Here is a 20351-nt window from a genome sequence, read left to right as displayed (position 1 = left end):
GAAAGTTTTGTAGCTTCCATGGACATGGTTTATTTACCTTTCCCCTGTAACGTTTCCAGCATTTTCTAGCTCAAGTTGAGTTATTTAAAATGAGAGTATAACTTGAAATCTGTTACATCAAGGACTATTGACTTTTGAACCCCTGAACACTCTCTTCTAGCTGCTTTCGAAATCTATTGAACAACTGAAGCAACCAGGCAGCCACCTGGAAGAAGCAGAGGAGGAGCTGCAGGGGGACCAGTCCATGGAAGACAGAGCAACCTCTAGCGACATCAGCACCAGGAGCAGCAGCAGTGCTTGTGTGGATGACACACTGGGACAAGTTGGGGCTGTGAAGGTCAAAGAGGAACCAGTGGACAGCGATGAAGATGCTCAGATTCAGGAAATGGAATGTGGGGAGCAGGCTGCTTTTATGCAACAGGTAATAGGCAAAGATTTAGCTCCAGGATTTGTAATTAAAGTCATTATTTGAACATAAATGTGTTGCAGATTTTGGTAAATGGTTATCATTTCCTATCAGCGTATATCTCTGATTTTAGTGTTTAAGAATTCTAAAACAGGTAAAATGATTTTTTTTCTATATAAAGATCACTCTATACTGATCTCTGGATGGGTATGGTTATCAAGGTTTTATTGAACCTTCACTGGTAAAAAAAAAATACCTGTTACACTAAAATTATGCTATATAATATCCAGGTAATTAATAGGCTTTAAATCCATCTCAAAGCCCGATACAACAGTTCCTTCTAGGGAAAATGAACTCGTTGTTTTTAGTGTTATCTGCTGAGGTCTGTGAGTACAGAATATAGTCTCCCGGCCTGATCAATGAAGCATTCTGTTAGATATGATGTTTTTTAACATATAGAATTCATTTTTCATACAACTGTACATACTGTATCATACCATAGTCTTGAACACTGTTGAAGGTAGTCTGCCCCCGCCCCCTTTTCCTCTCTTTTTTTGTTAAGTAGAAATGTGGTTCCCATGCCAGGAGCTCTAGGTTATTGTGTAGATTACAACTGAAAGTCTTATCAGTTCAGGTGGTTGTAAGTCGAGGCGCACACTGAGGTTCTGTTTTGAACATTACATTATGTCTGACACAACATTGCACATTTCTTAAACCTTGTGTAATTTACTGATGTTGTGTACTGAAAGAGATCAAATGGAACTGAGGCAAAAGTTGGTGAGAAGTAATGTGCAGCCCTGTGGTCCAACAGATGCTGTGATGTATGCACAGCTGCAGAAATGTAGTATGACTACCACCTGATATCAGATTAAAACCAGTTTTACAACAGGGTGACTCATGTTTATACTTGATATCATTAGAATCCCTTGCATACAGTTCCATGGTATATACCATATCATTTTGACAAATAAAAAAATCTGAATGTTGGGTTTTACAGAAGAATCTGCTTGTGTGTGACACACCTCTAGAAGGACTATGTCCTTTGATGCTATAAAAATACAAACAACTTTGAAGGCAACAGAGATAATGTTTATTTAAGTCAGCTCTTTGTCAGGTTCCTGCTGTTCTACAGAAAAGCAATTCTGGGAAGGGACAGGAAATGTCTTGTGGAAACAGGAAGTCCAAGTGATTCATGTACTGGGGAATGTAGGAAAAAGAATCCAAGGATAGTGTTCTACTCTTTCTGTGTTTCAAGGGTGTTCTATGAATTGATTTATTGTCTAGGAAAATCACACCACAAATAGGGAAGCCCTTACGGAAGCTATTTGCCAGAATATTTCCTTCATATTCCCTTCTGATGTGTTTGCCTGCTTTTATGGGTTTACTTTTGTTAAGCTAGTTAAACGTATGCTGTATTGAGACCCCTTTAATATGGATAATCCAAATTGACCGAGAATCTTCATGAGCTTTTGAGCTTTTTTTCTATTAAAATATTTATATTTCTTGATCCATGGTATTTTAAGGTGTAGTATCCTGTTTCAAGGAGACATAGCACTTTTGCCAAATATAGACATTGTTCAACTGTATGTTATTAGCACGTGTTGTTTACATTTTGCTGTGACATTTAAAACTATATTTCTTTTAAAATGTTTCTGCTAAAGATACATTATCCTTTTTTAAAAAGTCTCCATTTGAATTAAATTAACATAACTAGAGTTAGAAAGTTAAAAGTTTTTCCACATAATGAAAGTCCTTCTGATAATTTGACAACTCTTTCTAATAGGTAATTCTCCCTGTCATCACTGTGTTTGGGTTAATCTATTCCTTCATATTAAAATGACTTCTGTCACTTGTTTTGCATTAAAAATATGGCATGCCTAAGATAAAATTGTATATTTTTCCATCTCATAAATATTCATTTTCTTCAAATTCCTTTTTCAATCTCATAAAAAGGGATAGTGCATCTTTTAAAACACATTTTATTTGGGGAGGAACACGTGGCTGAGCAGACTTTTGTATAATATTACTTCAAAGATATGTGATCACAAACAAAAAAACCTATTTTTTATAATGTCATTTGAGAGAACTTCATCAGTACGTTTGGTGGACGTAATTGTTTGAATTTGATAGTCTTTGAATTTAGTCAAGAAACTACCTGGAACCAGTAAAACAAAAAGCTGGACATAACTAACCTTAGAATTAACTGATAAATGTCTCTTCTAAGATCTACTGTATTTATTATGATTTACACCCTTGGAGGTGATATCTTGTTTTGTGTTGTAAATATATTGTTTGTATGTTTCCCTTCTTGCCTTCTGTTATAAGTCTCTTCCTTTCTCAAATAAAGTTTTTTTTAAAAGATCCCTTTTCATACATTTGGCTTTGTGTAAATTTGATATATTTAATCGAATTTGAAAACTGTGCATTAGATCACATATACAAAATCTATTTCCATTTTTTGTTGAAACAAGAAAATGAAGATATTTTGAGAAGTTGCTTCTAATACCATTTAAAATAATGTAAAACATTAACAATATTGAACTATTTATATCAACCATTATCAACCAGCAGACATATGTAAAAATTGGTTGCATGCTCCATTTTCTAGTGTGGCCTTTTTAAGGATGTCTTATCCTCTTTGGTATTTAAGTTAAAATGTCATCCTCTAAATATAAAAAATATAAATAGTCTCTAATGCTATTCAACTTAAAAATTATTTTAAAACTTTTACATGGTCTGTCAAGAGCTCAGCATTAGCTACAGGCATCTGCTACGAAGCCTAGCAACATGACTTTGATTCCCAGGTCCCACATGGTGCAAGGAAAGAACCGACTTCCCCAGACTGTCCTCTAACTGCACATCAGTTGTGGCATGTGCACACACACACACACACACACACACACACACACACACACACACACACAAATAAAAGTAATTAAGAATTTTAAAATAAGCCAAATACACTCCCTTGAATATAACAAGTTCTCAATAAACATTAAAATGAGTCTTTTTACAAGTATCTTAATAATCAAGTCTATTACAACAAGATTCTGACCCACAGATAAAAGTGACAGTGAATAAATGTAAAGAGATAAGAGTAGTTAAATGAGTCCCCCATGTGTGGTGGCAGGTATTGTAGTGTTGTGTGAAGAATAGAGAGCCAGATAAAGACAGCTTTCGTGTGCACTAAGGTGTAGTGTGCGGTGATGGGAGCCAGTCCTGGAGCGTCCAGCTCATTCCTCTTCTGGTCTGTTGCCAGCAGGACTTCCTGTCTGAACTTCAGAATGTGCTACTATGTGTTTAATTAAAAGGGTTAAATGTGATTTTTTTAATGGCCTCTGGTTCATTTAATCTATTCTCTAATACTATCATGCAAGTTAGTGTTTCTATGAGTCAGAACGGTACTGCAGTACTATTACATGAGATATCATTCTGTTAGCATTGGTGAAGGTGGCGACCGAAGCCCACATGACTACTTTTCATAGAAAGCAGAAGTCTTTAAGAATTTTTATATTCATCATAGTAAAATCTAGTACCTGATTCATATAGATATTAATAGTATAAGTATTGTCTTTTCTCAATAATTGGAGCATGTAGTTCTAAATAATTGTGTATGGATAAAACGAGGTATACAACTAAGGATTAAATGAATACATGTTTCAGGTCTGTAATTGTAACCAGATGCAGTGAAGAACTCAGAGGTACGGGAGGACTTGGGCATTATTACTCACTTTATTATTAACTTCTCCATATCCATTTCGAAGAGGGGAGCACAGGTGGGGTGATTCAAAGAATGTAGACAAATATCAGGAAAGCTCAGAATGCGCCTTTTGAGTCCAGCTAAGACAGTGTTTAAATTTTAACATGTTTCTATTCATATAGTTGCTTCCTAGCATAATAACTTCCTGGAGTCTTAGCAACTGTTTAGACAATGCAATATTTTTGTATCTCTTTTATGAAATGGATTTTACTTTTAACTATGGCAAACCTACTAAGATGCATAAAGTGTAGTTGTAAGCACCTTAAATCTATTAACCTCTTCAATCTACCTGTACCTATCAAATTTAGTCCTTACCACAACCATTTGATGTGGGTATTGCATAGAGCACTCTTGGAAAAATCAGTCCATCTTTAATGTGAGCCCAGGCATTCTGGCACTGGAGTCTGTATCCTCAGCCCTGACTCCTCACTGTGTGTGCGGACACCTTTTATATATCCAAGTTGCTCACTCCCACCCACCATATTCAGCTGCTTCTATAGGTCTTGTCTTCCTCCACCTAGATCTCCCCTTTTCCATGAAGAATAACTGATTTGAATCAGTTCTTTAAATCATTACTGTAAATGACCAATGTCGAATATTTTCCTAATTCATAGATGAGAATTTTGGGCCCATGATATGTTTATCCATGTTTCATCATGAAAACGTGTATGCATCTTTCTGACTAGAGGCAGTGCTGGGATGGACTGAAACACTGTGTGCACTTGGGTTACATGTTGGAGAGGAAGGAATGCTTCCCAGTTAGTTTCAGCTGTCAACCTGTCACAGCCCAGAGTTATCTGAAGGAATCTCAGCTGGACGGTGGGTGTATCTGTGAGGCATTGTCTTAATTGCTAACTGATGCAGAAGAGCCTGGTCCGCTGTCAGCAATGGTTGTATAGGAAAGCTAGCTCAACAGGTGTGGAGGAGCAAGCCACTGAGCAGCATGTCGCTGTGGTTTCTGTTTGAACCTCTGTTTCGGCTTCCGCCTTGGCTTCCTTGGATGGTGGACTGTAACGTGCAAGTCCCTTTCCTCCCCAAGTCACTTTTGGTTGTGGTGTCTATCACAGCAAAAGAAACCATGGCAGAAGTGAAAAAGGAGGAACTTCAGTCGAGTTAGGCTGTCTGTTGGCACTTCTTGCCATCTTTTGGAGCTAAAATACAGTCCAGTGCATAAGCAGACACCGTCTCTTATCCTCTGAAATGCTGAGGCTGCACTTTATTAGTGCAGCCTCACTCTGCACTAATAAATAATCACTCTGACCAAAAGTGGTTCGATAAAATGTGAGAGATGCAAATAGGAACATTTACAGGGTTCTAGACTTCCAAGAGGGTTGTCTAATTCAAAGGTCTATAAAAATCTTTCTGGGGAAATTTAGACTCCAATAGCATTCCCCAGTTCTGATCCCATTGCCTAGATCTCATGCTCAGGAATCCACGTGAGTCATGTAGGCCCTTGAGGACAGTCCAACTCCCAATCAGTTTTGGAGATAGTGGAGGTCTCAGACAAGTTCCTGATACATGGTCTGATTATCACGGCTTTAACCACAAATCATCTGATTCTCAAGGTTGATAGTTCTTAGACAATAATGTCTCATTCTTGTGTGTTTTTCTCATTGTCTTCTACATGTGACTCAGCTGCGGATAATTCTCACTGCATTCCCTGCTGTTACTTAATAGTGTTTGTTCTTTTTCCTATTTATCTCTAATTTAAATAATTTCTACTTATCTCTGTAGTTGGACTTTCTTGGCCCTCCAGCCCCCCAATAATGACATGGAGACTTGTTATTCATTATGAAAACGTGGCCTTTAGCTTAGGCTTGTTCCCAACTAGTTCTAATAACTTAACCTGCTTTTATTAATCTATGTTCTGCACAAGGCTTTTTACCTTTCTTCCAATCCGTGTGTCTGTCACCCTCAGTGTCTCGCTGCTGTTTCTCACATGCCTAGACTCATCCCAAGTTCCTCTCCCTCCCCGGAAGTCCTGCCTGTCCTCTTCCTGCCTAGCAATTGGACATTCATCTCTTCATTAAACCAACCACAGTGGTACATCTTCACACAGTGTGAACAAATATCCCACAACATACCCCTGCTAATTTAAATCATTTCTTAGCTTTCTTTATAGCTTTATTTGACCACAACTTACCAGATTTGATTTTCCAGTGTAGACATTTCATATCTATGAACCTAGACACTGCATAACCTTTGTCCCCTGCTTCTTCCCTTTTACACAATATTTCAGGTACGAGAAGTAATGAATTACTGATAAGAACTCCAAGGATGGAAATGTTTTGTGAAAGGAGAGAAGTCAGGGACAATAGGCCACACAGTGCCCAAATTCCTTGTCCTGAAACGTCCACACTGACATATATCAGTAGCTCATTGCTTACTGACCTCCAGTACTATTTGATTACGAAACTATATACTATATTTATCAATCAGCAGATATGGGAGACTGGATTGTTTCTACTAATAATGATGCTATGAACATTCATATACGAGTTTTGTTTCTGCTAACATATGTTCTTATTTGTCTCCAGTAACTGCTGAGACACATGGCAACTTTACCTTTTGAAGGAGTAATCTCTTTTTCCTAACCCTAAGCTGTACGGCTTTCTACCAGCAGTATCTATGTTCCCAGGTTCTCCTTCCTCTCCAACACACGCTGTTCCTGCCCTCTCTGTTTGAGTGTGTGTCTATGCACACCTGTACTGTACCTCAGAGCTCTCCACCTTGTTCTTTGAGGCAGGGTCTCTTCCTGAACCTGAAACTTACCAAGTACCCTGCTGCCTCTGCCTGCCCAGCACTGAGGTGAAGGGTATCTGCTGCCGTACCCAGCTTCCTTGTGTGGGTTCTGGCGTCCTGTTCAGGTCCACTTGTTTGCAATGGAAGCACTTTACCATCTGAGCTATGGGCCCAGCGCCATTTGTGTTGTTATGACAGCCGAGATGAGAGCTGGGAAGTGCTCTGATTCTCTAATTGATTTCTACTTTACCCTGGGCTGATGATCATGAACAATTTTTTCATTTGCTTATTTTCCATTGGAGGATCTTCCTCACAAAATGCCTATTCACATACTCACTGTTTTAAAATTGTCCTTTTTTATTGACTTTGAGGGTTAATAAGTGAATGTAATTCAAATTAAAATATTGCTCTATTCAGTGAATTTCTTTATAATTTCCTTTATAATGTACTTTGATTATCAAACACTTTTAAACTTATTGAAATCCTGTCCCTCTTTATTTCCTATTGTTGTTTATGCTTTCGATGTCATTTAAGAAACTAACTCCTGACACAAAATAACAAAGATTTACTTTTATATTTCCTTCTACACATTTTGAAACATGCAGTTTTGGCCTATGGGTTGTTCTGAGTTCTACATATCATTGCTAAAATTATTTTCTCTTATACATTCTAGAGTTTTGATATTTTAGACAGGCTATTGCTGTCTGCCCCAGCCTGCATTTAGAATCCTCCTCCCTCGGCCTCCAGAGTGCTGGAGTCCAGCCTGTGCTGGCAGCAGTGCCGGACTCATGATTCATAAAGCAGCTCTTTGTAAGTGTGGGGCGCGCTCCGCCCGCGTCACCTCCCTCTCCCCATTCCTGGTGGCTTTATCGCTTGCTTTCCTACCGTCTTCTAATGGCTCTCTTCGTTTTCTGTCATTTGATGTAGTTTGCCTCTTCATTTTGTCTTATAAGGAAGCACGCTGCTACCATCTTGATATTTATGTTTGATGTTAACTGGGAGAAAGAAAATAGGTTATCTTTTTATAAGGAATGCTTCATGGAGGAGTACTTTCAAAATGAGTCAGCTAATTTTCTCCAAAGGTATAAAGTCCTGCTTTGGTTACTCACATTTACCTTTGTCTAATTTACACTAAAATTTTCATGTTGTGTTAACATTTGTATCTTTTCTTTGATTTTCCTGATTCTGTTAATAGAAATTTTAGAAAGATTAGGAAAATTTCACTCTTAAATTTGGTACCGACATATAGCTATTGAGCATTTTACATGTGGCTGACGAGAAACAGAACATTTCCAAAGGACAAAGTATGGTCAACCTTTCAAAGACATAGCAAAATATGTATTAGTATTAAAATCATGCTCATTGATTACATATTGAAATAAAAATGTTTAAATATATTGGATCATATAACATCACTAAAATTATTCATTTTTTTCTCATTTCAATACAGCTAATCTAACAGTCAAGATTATATATGTTGTTTTCATGTATGATTCATGCTATTTGTATTTATCTACATACATGAATTACATAATAAGTATGCTTATGCAAATAAAAGAATCATACACTGAATATGTTTCTACACTAAGCCATCCTCATTTCAGTTTCTATTTTTGTACTGGATAGAACTCATCCCAGAATTTTGGAAATGTGAATTGTAAAACCTGAATGAACAGATGTCATGCCAGCATCTCCCCATCACACTTGGACTGAAGCAGACAGTAGAGCTCTAGGATACATGAATGGTTAAAAGTTAAAGATCTTTCCCCTTTACCTTAAAGACAACGCAAAGTCTCTATCCATTTCCATTATTATTTGTAAGGACTGATAATGCCTTTCTCATCTAAAGATGAGAAAATGACAAAATATGCTCCTGCTGCTCCTCCTCGTCCTCCTCGTCCTCCTCGTCCTCCTCCTCCTCCTCCTCCTCCTCCTCCTCCTCCTCCTCCTCCTCCTCCTCCTCCTCCTTCTCCTTCTTAACTAATTATCCAGCAGTGGAAGAACCCCCCATTTGGACACCAGAATAGACTGTCCTTTGACTATCTTGGTGGCCCTCTCTTCTAAGTAGTTGTTGCTCTTTGTTTCTCTACACTTTCAAACCACCACATCTTCTCACCTCTGGCTCTTCACCCCTCAGTCACTACCCTAATTCATGCCAAAAGAAATTCAAGCGTGTGTCATGATAATGGTTTCCTTTGCATTTGATGTACCAATTGAATTAACAATGTGAGATATTATTTCATGTTCTCTACAGCAAATTCTTGTTTCATCATTCTCATTCTCATAATTCAGCCTCACACTCTGACTTGATACATTTATTTCCCAATCTAAAATGTTATTGGAATGCAGGCTGCATAGCACATTTCCAGTGGGGATGGGGCTCTAGTCAGCAGGGTTTCTTCAAGTTTTCATTCCTATCTTAGAAGCTTAGACTTCCTTTCCTAAATCCTGTTTTTCTTTTGTATGGTATCTCTGAGTTCTCCAACTTATTTGAACTCTAACCCTTTTGGAATGAGTTCTGTACTCTTTTCCGGGTAATTCTTTTTTATACCTTTCTTCTCTGTTTTTATATATTCTTCTCATTTGATTCAAAGGAAATATCCTGAGTTCCTTGTGGTTCCTGTATCACTCGGAACCTGTGAACTGTCCCATTAATTTCATTTGAGCAATTGTTGGTTTTCATTCTGCTTATCCACATGATAATGGCTACATTTTTCCATGGTGTTTTACTTGCTTGTTTTTATTTACTGTGTGACACAGATCCTTCCCACTAAACTGTTCCTTGAGCTGTATCTCATTGTTAACGTTTTCTGTAAGCCAGCTCTATTAGATATAGCTACAATTCATTTTTATTTCCATGACTAGTAAATGATAGGTTTTTTATTTTATGAATTTCTTGGTTAATAGCATTCATGAATTACTTGATTTTATAAATTTTATGTTTTAATATGTATCATAATATTTTGTATACATATTTAGATAAAACACTATTTCATAATAGTCATGGCTTCTTAATTAACTTCTTAATTTCTGTATAGGCTACTTAGAATTTCTGAAAATTGAAATTTGAGAAAAGGACAAGTAATATTTTTTCAGAGTATATAAAGCTAGTTTTTGTCTAAGTAAACTATTGCCAAACATAAAAGCTGAGATGGTCATTTTACAATGTATGAATCAATCCTTGAACAATGGTTCTTTGTATTCTATGAGATCCGCACATGAAAAACCTTCATGGTTATAACCTCTAGGTGATTCTGTTGTTGAATGTATAGTTAGTCTAAAAGAGTTCCAACTACAACCCATCACCTCGTAGCAACTGCACGTGAAGAAATTTATTTAACCATCCCAAGGCCGCTGCGCTACTAATTTGTTAAATGTGATCAGCTGCTGTATTTTTATAGAAATTACAGGTTAGATCCCTATGAGCAAGTCAGAAAGCAAAGCCCTGAAAACTGCTGTTGCCTGGCAGTTAGCAGGAGGCTCTCCTTCAGATTTGCATGGCGCTCTGACTCTTTGCTGTTACCACAAACAAGTGATACTGTGATTTTATGTTTGGTTGGGATTTTTATTTCTTTATTTTTTTTATTTTTAAAAAATTATTTTTTTCATTTACTTACCAACCCCAGTTCCCCCTTCCTCCCTTTGTCCTGCCCCCCCCCCACCTCCCCTATTCCACTCCCCATCCACTCCTCATAGAGGGTAAAGCCTCCCTTGGGTAGTCAGCACAGGCTGGCTACCACGTTGGGGCAGGACTAAGGCCCTCCCTCCTGCATCAAGGCTGAGCAAGGCATCCCACCATAGGGAATGAGCTCCAAAAAGCCAGTATTTGGGAAAGGTCCTGGTCTCAGAGGCCAGGGGCCCCACAAACAGATCAAGTCACACAAATGTTACCCACATTCAGAGTGCCTAGTTTGGTCTCATGCAGGCTTGCATGCTATCAGTCCAGAGTCCATGAGCTCCCACTAGCTCTGATCAGCTGTCTATGTGGGTTTTCCATCATAATCTTGGCCCACCTTGTTCCTATAAACCCTTCTCCCTCTCTTCAACTGAACTCCAGGATCTTGGCCAAGTGCTTGGCTCTGGGTCTCTGCATCTGCTTCTATCAGTCACTGAATGTAGGTTCTATGATGACAGTTAGGGTAGACACCAACCTCAGTGCAGGGGAAGGCTAGTTCAAGCAACCTCTCCACCATTGCTTAGAGTCTTAACTGGGGACATCTTTGTGGATTTCTAGGGATTTCCCTAGTACCAGGTTTCTCCCTAACCCCATATTGGCTCACTCTGTCAAGATATCTTTCATTGCTTTCTCGCTCTCCCCAAAGTCAGTTATCTAGATCCCTCATGTTCTCACCCCCTCATCTCCTCCCCTCTGCTCCCCCTCCCAGTTTACCCAGGAGATCTTAATCCTTTCTCCTTCCTGGACCAATCCTTACATGTCCTTTTTAGGTCCTCCTCGTTATCTCACTTCTCTGGGGTTGTGGATTGTAGCCCAGTTATCCTTTGCTTTGTTTCTAATATCCACTTATGAGTGAGTACATATCGTGTTTGTCCTTCTGAATCTGGGTTACCTCACTCAGAATGATTTTTTTTTCTAGTTTCATCTATTTGCCTGCAAATTTCATTATGTCATTACTTTTTAGAGCTGAGTAATACTCCATTGTGTATGTAAATGTACCACATTTTCTTTATCCATTCTTCAGCTATGGGATATCTAGGTTGTTTCCAGTTCTGGCTATTATGAATAATGCTGCTATGAACATAGTTGAGCATGTGCCCTTGTGGTAGAATGGAACATCTTTTGGGTATATGCCCAAGAGTGGTATTGCTGGGTCTTGAGGTAGGTTGATTCCCAGATTTCTAAGAAACCACCATATTGATTTCCAGAGTGGCTGTACAAGTTTTAACTCCCACCAGCAGTGGAGGAGTGTTCCCCTTACTCCACATCCTCTTCAACATAAACTGTCATCAGTGTTTTTGATGTTAGCCATTCTGACAGGTGTAAGATGGTATCTCAGTGTTGTTTTGATTTGCATTTCTCTGATGGCTAAGGATGTTGAGCAATTCCTTAAATGTCTTTCCATCATTTGAGATTCTTCTGTTGAAAATTCTCTGTTTAGATCTGCACCCCATGTTTTATTTGGATTATTTGGTATTTTGATGTGTAGTTTCTTGAGTTCGGTATATATTTTGGAAGTCAGCCACAAGGGACCACTTTCTAAATGTAACACCAGTAGCACAGACCCTGAGAGCAATGATTAATAAATGGGACCTCCTGAAACTGAGAAGCTTATGTAAGACAAAGAACATGGTAAAGAAGGAAAAACCGGCACTCTACAGAATGGGAAAAGATCTTCACCAACCCTACATCTGACAGAGGGTCTTTTCCTTTTGAGACAGATTCTGGAGTATAGCAGGCTTACCTTGATCTCCCAGTATATAAGAGAATGACTTTGAGCCCCTTTCTCCTCTTGCTTCTACTTGCCCATTGCTGGGGCTCAGGCCAACATCACCAACTACATTCTGTGTCTGTTTTCTGCCAAACTTTCTGAGAATATTCTGCCTGTTCTCAGTTAGGTAAATGATGAAAGGGCATGTGATGATGTATTTTTTATGTTTTCTTGACCATAGAAAATTTACTTCATGAATTTCAATAGCCATTAGTCTTCTGTTAATTTCATTCAACACAGAGAACATGTTTCTCTGACCCATCATTTTAGTGTCCCATATGAGTGTTGTTGATGTCCATTGACCACTACGCATCTTTTTTTCCTTTCACTTTTATATTATGTGAAGTAAAATGCTTTTAACATTGTTTTCTGAAGTACATATTTTTAAAAGTTTGGTTTTTGCTTTTTTACATTATTGTCTGACAAACATCAATATATACAACCTGATTCTGTTGCTTTTGACTTTCATTCCCCACGTGCTAGACTTGGCATCACGTTCTGTGCACAGTGACCTGTGTGCTTGCTGCACCTTGATCTGCCACTGTATAGAAGCTGCTAAAGTTTTCTTCTCAGAAAGTAGTTCTGGAATTCAGAACTGCCAGTTTCTCATATTGATTGTTGTTCCATGATAATTTGAATTATTTTTAATGAAGTTCTTTCTTTGGTCACTAAACCATAATTTTTACTGAGTTTTAAAATTGCTTTTCAAAATATAGGTTTCAAAATCCACTATTGTATATTTTGACAAATATGTATATTACAATCTAGATGCACAGTATTTATATCACTCCAAAGAATTTCCTCCCTATTAACTTAAAATCAACTTCCCATTCTCACAATCTGCCCAGATTCAGGCAATTATTGATTGTTTATGTCAGTGTTCATTGCTTTTAATTTTTATAAGTGAATTGGAATTTTTAAAAAACATATCTGTGATACTTTCATTCTGGATATTTTTCATTTGGACAAAAACCTTTCTGACATCCTGACTTTTTAGTTCCTGGATACTGTACCATTGCACTGATGTACCTCAGATATTATGAGTGGTGTGTGCAGATGGACTGTTACGAATGAAACTTCATGGATATTAGGCAGACTTTTTTGTAGACACTGGGGTTTTGCTTTTGATAATCATATATAAATGGAATTGTTGAGTTGAGTGCTAAATGTATGCTTTGCTATATAAAAGCCTAACAGACTTCTTGTAATTGGCTATTACTCTGCATTTGATCAATAAAGGATAGTTCTATCACTCTGCCTCCTCATTGATACTGAGCATTGCAGTATTGATTGGTACATACAATATCCTACTGATATTAATAGGTTCTTGTGTCTTAACTTGCATCTCCCTGACAGATCATGTTTTTTATCAAGTTTAAATGTGTTCTTTGACAATTCATGTGCCTGTGAGTAATTAGTTCAATCATGTTGCAGACTTTTCACTGGTGTATCCTTTTATTCTTGGCTCAGAGAATAATACATGTTTTTGATGATTCTCCTACTTCCATGCCTTGACAAATATTTTCATCTACTTCATATCTTGTCTTGCATTCAGAGGAGCAATGATTCCATTTTGATGTGTCAAATTCTTCCCATTCTTCTTCTAGAAAACACTTATTTTTTCTAGTTTGCTTTTACATTTAGAAGGTTTTTTTTGTTTTGTTTTGTTTTTTATTTTTTGCTTTTTGTTTTTTTGTTTTTCAAGACAGGTTTTCTCTGTATAGTTTTGGTGCCTGTACTGGATCTCGCTCTGTAGACCAGGCTGGCCTCAAACTCACAGACATCAGCCTGGCTCTGCCTCCCGAGTGCTGGGATTAAAGGTGTGTGACACTGCCACCTGGCCTTACATTTAGAGTGTTTGATTGTGTGATATGGAGATAAATTGAAGTTCATCATTACATCTAGATATCTAAAATTTCAGCATCTTTTTCAAATATTATCTTTGTTACTTTGAATTGTTTTGGTGCTTTTAAAGAAATTAATTGAATATAGTGTGTGGGCAAATGTCTAAACTCTGTTTTCTAAACACCTCTGTATTCATATTGACATTACAGACTCATGGTTTCTGTTGCCATATAGTAGCTCTTAAAGTCATGTTGTGTATTCTTACTGTGCCACTTAAGTTTTTAGTTTCTTGGTTTTCTGCAATTTGGCCATTTTCTGCTAGGCTTTGAATTTATTAGATTTTGGTCATTTTATATTCAAGTGTTTATTTCATACATCAATATGGAAGATCAGCCATTGGTCTTCCCTTATATGTATGCAAACCAACACAGGCTAAATGGGCATGGCTACCCCCATTCATTTTCAATGATATTTACTCTGTAGTTTAATGTAATAAGGCCAATATAAACAATAATATCACCTAATTTTCAGAAACCCATTTGAATTTCAGTTTAAATAATTGGCCTATGACTTTTTACTTCTTTACAGCTTTTAAGATTCCACTGTGAAAGCTAGAGTAACCCAGCAGTATCATAGTGGCAAGTAAGGCACTGAGACAATTGAACAGATTAGAGTCCTACAAAAAAGTCTGCTGATTTTCTACAAGAATGCTTTGGAGAAAGGCACCTTTTCCAGCAAATGTTGCTAGAAAAACTGGATTACCACATGCAGAAGAATGAAATTTAACCCCTGTGTTCTCAGGAATATTTTACACAAAACATTAGCTAAAACGAATTATTTAAATATAACACACCAAACGATGAATTGCTAAAGAAAAACCCTTGGGGAAAAATGCCATGATATTAATATAGGCAATCAACTCCTGGCTAAGACTTTAGTGACAGAAAACAGACAGGTAGATCAGGTGACACTGGAAAGCTACTGCATGCCAAAGGAGGCACTCAACAAAGAATGCAATCACAGAACAGGAGAAAATATTCACAAAGTGTATCATCTGGTAAAGATGATTCAAAATTTGTAAGAAATCAAACATCTCAGTAGCAAGACCATAATAAATTGGTTTTTAAATGAATAAAGCACTTGAGTAGTAGGAATTTCCCAAAGGGCAATAGCTAAATGATAATATATGTATGCAATGATGTCAGTAATCATCAGAGAAATCCAATGAGCATTACAATGAAATATCCTCTCACATGTTCTAAAATGGCACCTACAAGAGTGAAAAAGATAGGGGCTGGAGAGGATATACATCAAAGGGAGCCCTAACACACTGTGAGTATACATGTCAGCCATCACAGCCATTATGGAAAACAGTGTGAAGACACTACAGAATGTTGGAAGAACTGTTAAATGATTGGACAGTCCCACCACTGAGTACTGGAAGACATTAAATCAGTGGGTAATAATAAGTTCACTGTGACCTTGTTTGCAATAGACCAGATATAGGGTCTGCATCAGTTTTCATCAACAGATAAATGAATAAAGTAAAGGTGGTACATATGCACAATGGGATATTATTTCTCTATTTAAAAAAATTGGAGAAATCTTGCCTTTTGGGACAATTTTGATGACTCTGGAGATGACCATGTGAAGCAAGCCAGGCACAGAAAGACAAATTATACACACTATCACTCATGCAGAATATAGACTTTCACCACATACATTTAGTGTGTTCATGTAAGTGAGAAAATCATGATCTATGATGATTATGTGTTGTCTGTTTCTTCAAGTTAAAATTCCCTTTCAGTCTTGGGATTCGTGATCCCTTTAGATGGTTTCCTTACCTTGAATGTCTTTCACTATGCTTACTCACTGGCTTCTTCATCCATACTGATAAGTCTCGTAATAAAATTCTTAATGTTAGAAATCACCGAAAATTAAAAACTCTGATTTATAAAATTGAGTGGCACCTGTCAATGTATACATATTATTCTAGAAACATCAAAGTATGTGTGTGTTTAAAATGATGTGGTTTTGTTTAAAAGCCTAGAACTGAGAGGATTCAGAGCTACTCTGTTCCGTGAGAACTACAAGAGTCAAGAACGTAGAGTTTCTCCAAAATTTCCAAAGACTAGTGATTCTTTGATCTTAATCTCTCAATCTGCAGTGAGGTAAAGAAAAGAGAGAATGCAAAAATGGTGGGAAAATAACCATTTTAACTGCAATTCAAAAGTAACAATGTTTCTATTTTATTTCGTGTATTAGTATGTTTTAGAATACTTGGAATATTGGCTTCTACTGTTGGTAAACACTGGGAAAGGGGGTCTTTTCCATCCCCTTTAATTAAAGATTCTTGGATGGCTCTGAAGTAACTTAGGAAGTTCTTAGTTCTTCCAAGCGAAGTTCAGGGAACTTAAGTGAATAAATGACTTTAAATTCTTGGATGGTGTGTTGATACTGTATATTTTTTAATGGTCACACTTTCCCCATCACTAACATAAGAGATTCACTGTTACAGTTTGTGTGTGGCCAGGCAGTGGCATGTGGAAGAGCTGTTTCCTGCTATTTAATTTAATTAGCCCAATCACATGCCAGCCTTCGGGCATGTCACTCTGGACCTCTGAGGCTCTTTGTCTGTCAAAGAGATGGACAATATCTTGGCTTTGTTGCGTGGCTGGGGATGCTGCAGATAAAACCACTGAAATTCCAACTGTTTGTTTAGCCAGATCTTTGCAGTTTTACCATTTGACTTTTGTTTTGGAGGGAAAAATGACATTTTGGCCTTTGGGAAGTGAAAACGAAATACAGAGCATCCTGGAAAAGAGCCAGTGCTGTCACTGGTTTAATGAAGTTGAGAGCATCTGAGTTTTCTAGTCTGAAAATGTTGGCGAGTGTGTCCCTAACTCCTCTGTTAGTAGACACTTAAATAGCCATTGGGTTGCTGTGACCCTGGCTTAGCTAGCACACTGCTGTTTTAATTCAAGACTCCCTTTGTGGGTTCTGGTTTTTTATATTTTAGTGAAATCTTTGTCTTGATGCATCTCTAAATCTTTCAATGAATTTATTGCTGAAGAAGAAAATGTTTTACTTTCTTTTGTTCTGGTTAGAAGATGTGTGCTTTGTTTTGTTCAATGTGAACGACAGCAATCAGCTCCTCTAGTCAACTCACAAGTTGTTCCCAGTATTTAAAATTTCTTTCCAGATCAAAGTAGCTCCCATCTTCAAACTTTTAAACTTATATTTAATCATAATTTTATTATATCCCTAAACATGACAAGTCTATAAATTTATGAATATTTGAAAAGAAATAGATTTAAAGATGTATGCCTTACCTTAGAAACTCTGTGTGGAGTGACGTAGTGAGAAAAACAGCCACTTCCCTAAGGCAGTGACTTGTCCACCAGCACCACCAAGAACTGCAACATTATTATCAACAGCAGCATGACCACTTCCACACACACCCACAGCAATGGCACGACTACATGTTGATTTGAGAAGTGAGTATCCATCTAAGAAAATTCCTTTTATTGGAAATATTGTAGAAATGATTGTTTTAACTTAAATACTGGGAAGCACATTTACTTTTGCAAATATATACTTACGGGAGATAGGAGTGATTTTTAATGTATGCTTTTTGGTGTTAATGTTTTGTTGAAAATACAAACTATGACATGACTAAAGCTTGAACTGAAATTAGTGAAGAGGTGAGAGCTGACAGAGGTCATCCTAAGAATTTTTAAAGGAAAAAAAGTGTTAACTTAAAAGTCTTAGAATAAAGATTTTAAATGGTACTTTATTCTACTAAAAAATACAAACTTTGTGTAATCTTAATATATTTTACAAAACAACTAATAACTATGAAGAAAGTTGTAAATTTCCAAATAAATCTCTGGAAATGTGGAGCTGTGCCAACAGTCCTTATAAATCAGTAGGCTTGTAAATTAAGAGAATGTACCCAAACACAGATCCACATTTTTGTATAACATCACAAAGTTCTGTTTCACATACAGTTATGAATGTATGACTCTTTATGACCTTTCCAGTGTCCTTCATCTACTCTTACTGAGTTTAGTCCAATAAACCAATTTAGCTTAGTCTAGCTTAATAAATACGCACTGAACAACATTCCAGTACTGAAACTTCTTTCAAAACATATGAAGAATATCATAAATAACTAAGATGGCCATGTGACCACCCAGAAAAAATGATCTATTGAAAAAAAAGGCTGGAAAACATGAAAAGAAAATGCAGTATCATTTCGACCATCACACGGGGGAAGTACACACCTGAAAACCAAAACTTTGTATAGTTATTGACGAAGGTCTTGTAGCTTCGAAGTTGCTGAACTGTGGTCACAAGCCACACACAGTGTCTGTATTCTCTCCAGTGGTCATGCTAGACCAGACGTTGGCAGGCTTGACAGCTCCGTGGTCCCCCTCAAAGCTTAAAGTTAAAAGGATATTTGGGTTCCTACTCTACAGCTTCTTCTCCCCTAATGACTCCTGGACAACTAAGAAATAGATTCCATCAATATAATAGCTTTTTGTTTGTTTTGTGATGTTTGGTAATCCCTCCGCGTGCGTGCGTATGTGCATATGAGCGTGCCTGCATGAGTGCGTGTGTGCCTGTATGCGTACAAGTACACAGATGTATGCAGGTGGTCATAGGTGCAGTGTGAGCCTCCTGAGGGCATCTGCATGCCCTGCACCTTCAGCCCTGTGTGAGCCTCCTGAGAACATCTGCCTCCTCACTGGGCCTGGCCTGTGAGTTGGGGAAGTGAGGGTCAAGAGAAACAGTTTGGTCTAGTTCATGGCCACATAATAGATTTCTAGGTATCCTAGGTATTGGTTTCTAGACTTCTTCATTTAAGAATTGAAAGTCACTTTGAAACTGTTATATTTTACTTACCCAGCCTGATAGATATAAGCAGTATTTATCCACAGCTAATGTGCAGCTGTCAAGCAGACAAACCAGTGTTTAATGGTTATCTTAGTATGAAGAAAACATATCTCTCTGTCTGTCTGTCTCTCTCTCTCTCTCCCTCCTTCCCTCCCCCATCTCTCTCCCTACTCTTATCCAAATATGATTCCCTTCAAAATTCCAAATGGTTAAAATGAAAAGGCTTTGTTGAATGTTTTTTAAAATGTCAAGTAAATGCTGATTTACTATTTTTGAACTAGAATTGGCAAATAGAGTCTCTTCTGAAGGGAGGGAGATGGAGAAGCATATTCTCTTCTGACAGACTTTCTGATATTTTCAGCAACGAAAATAAACCAACTAAATTAGTCATAAAATATATGTAAAAATAGTCAGCGTGTGCCAGCATTTACATTTTTACAAAGAGCACTACCAAAAATAGCCCAGAATGAAAAATTTTTATTAATGGCAGACATGTTCAATAATTGAAAAAAACAAACCACAGTAAAAGGAGGTGTGTATTGAGAACTAATCAGCAAACACAGTGCCAAATAATTTATGTATATCAGTTTTCATTAGCCTTTATTTACAACTGAAATGAAAAACAAAAATGGAGAGTTCTGGGTGGCTGGTTACAGAGACCTATGCCACTGCATGGAGTCACTCACAGAAGCAGTGGCAGAGGTCATATTTCCAGTGCAGCCCAAATCCAGAGGTGGAGAGGCTGCTGTGAGGCTCCCTGACAGTTCCCTGTAATGGCATGATGTTCTCAGATTCACGACGAGTGGATCTGAATTCAAAGTATGTGTCCATCAACTTCAGAGCTTCCAACCAGCCATGTCTTGCTCACTCCTGTTACCCTGAACGGTGTGTGCTCGCTCTTGTGGAAGGGGCTTCGCGGCAGAGGCCCTGCCTGTTTCTTCTGTTAGTTACATTCCTTGGCATCTTTAATTATTCTCTTTGACTGTGGTTCACAACCCATACATCTAGTGGTCATTAAAAAGACTGAAAAGTGTCACTCAGGGAATCCCAACTCTTGAATGACTGTTCTTCATACTTGATGCAGACTTTGCTTCATGTAAAGATCTTTATCTAAATATTTGATCATCACTTTTATCTCTTAGTACATAAAATAAACACAACTGTAAACATGTAACTTGGCTTGAATTTCCCATCTTTAACCTACCTGAGGTTTTAAATATTTGTCACTTTACCAAAATCCTCCTCTGCTATC

The 20351-nt window shown here is 37.5% G+C and overlaps 1 protein-coding gene across 17 annotated transcripts in view; it reads left to right on the top strand.

Annotated features, from left to right (window-relative positions):
* Hdac9 (histone deacetylase 9) overlaps window positions 1–20351 on the top strand; it is an 872989-nt gene that overhangs the window by 551006 nt on the left and 301632 nt on the right. For 11 of the 17 annotated variants that reach the window (XM_052738328.1, XM_052738323.1, XM_052738325.1 and 8 more), the window contains one exon: window positions 161–421. The exons of 1 other annotated variant lie outside the window; for it this stretch is intronic. In XM_052738328.1, coding sequence (XP_052594288.1) covers window positions 161–421 — 261 coding nt within the window. Of the gene's footprint in view, window positions 1–160; window positions 2768–20351 lie in introns of those variants that run through there. 5 more of the 17 variants (XM_052738335.1, XM_052738332.1, XM_052738334.1 and 2 more) reach the window with 1 other exon arrangement.

The sequence above is a fragment of the Peromyscus californicus genome, unplaced genomic scaffold, assembly GCF_007827085.1.
Source record: "Peromyscus californicus insignis strain IS unplaced genomic scaffold, ASM782708v3 Scaffold_15__1_contigs__length_86483966, whole genome shotgun sequence".
Classification (NCBI taxonomy): Eukaryota; Metazoa; Chordata; class Mammalia; order Rodentia; family Cricetidae; genus Peromyscus; species Peromyscus californicus.
The sequence above is the reverse complement of the archived record's forward strand: the minus strand, read 5'-3'. Positions and strand labels throughout refer to the sequence as shown.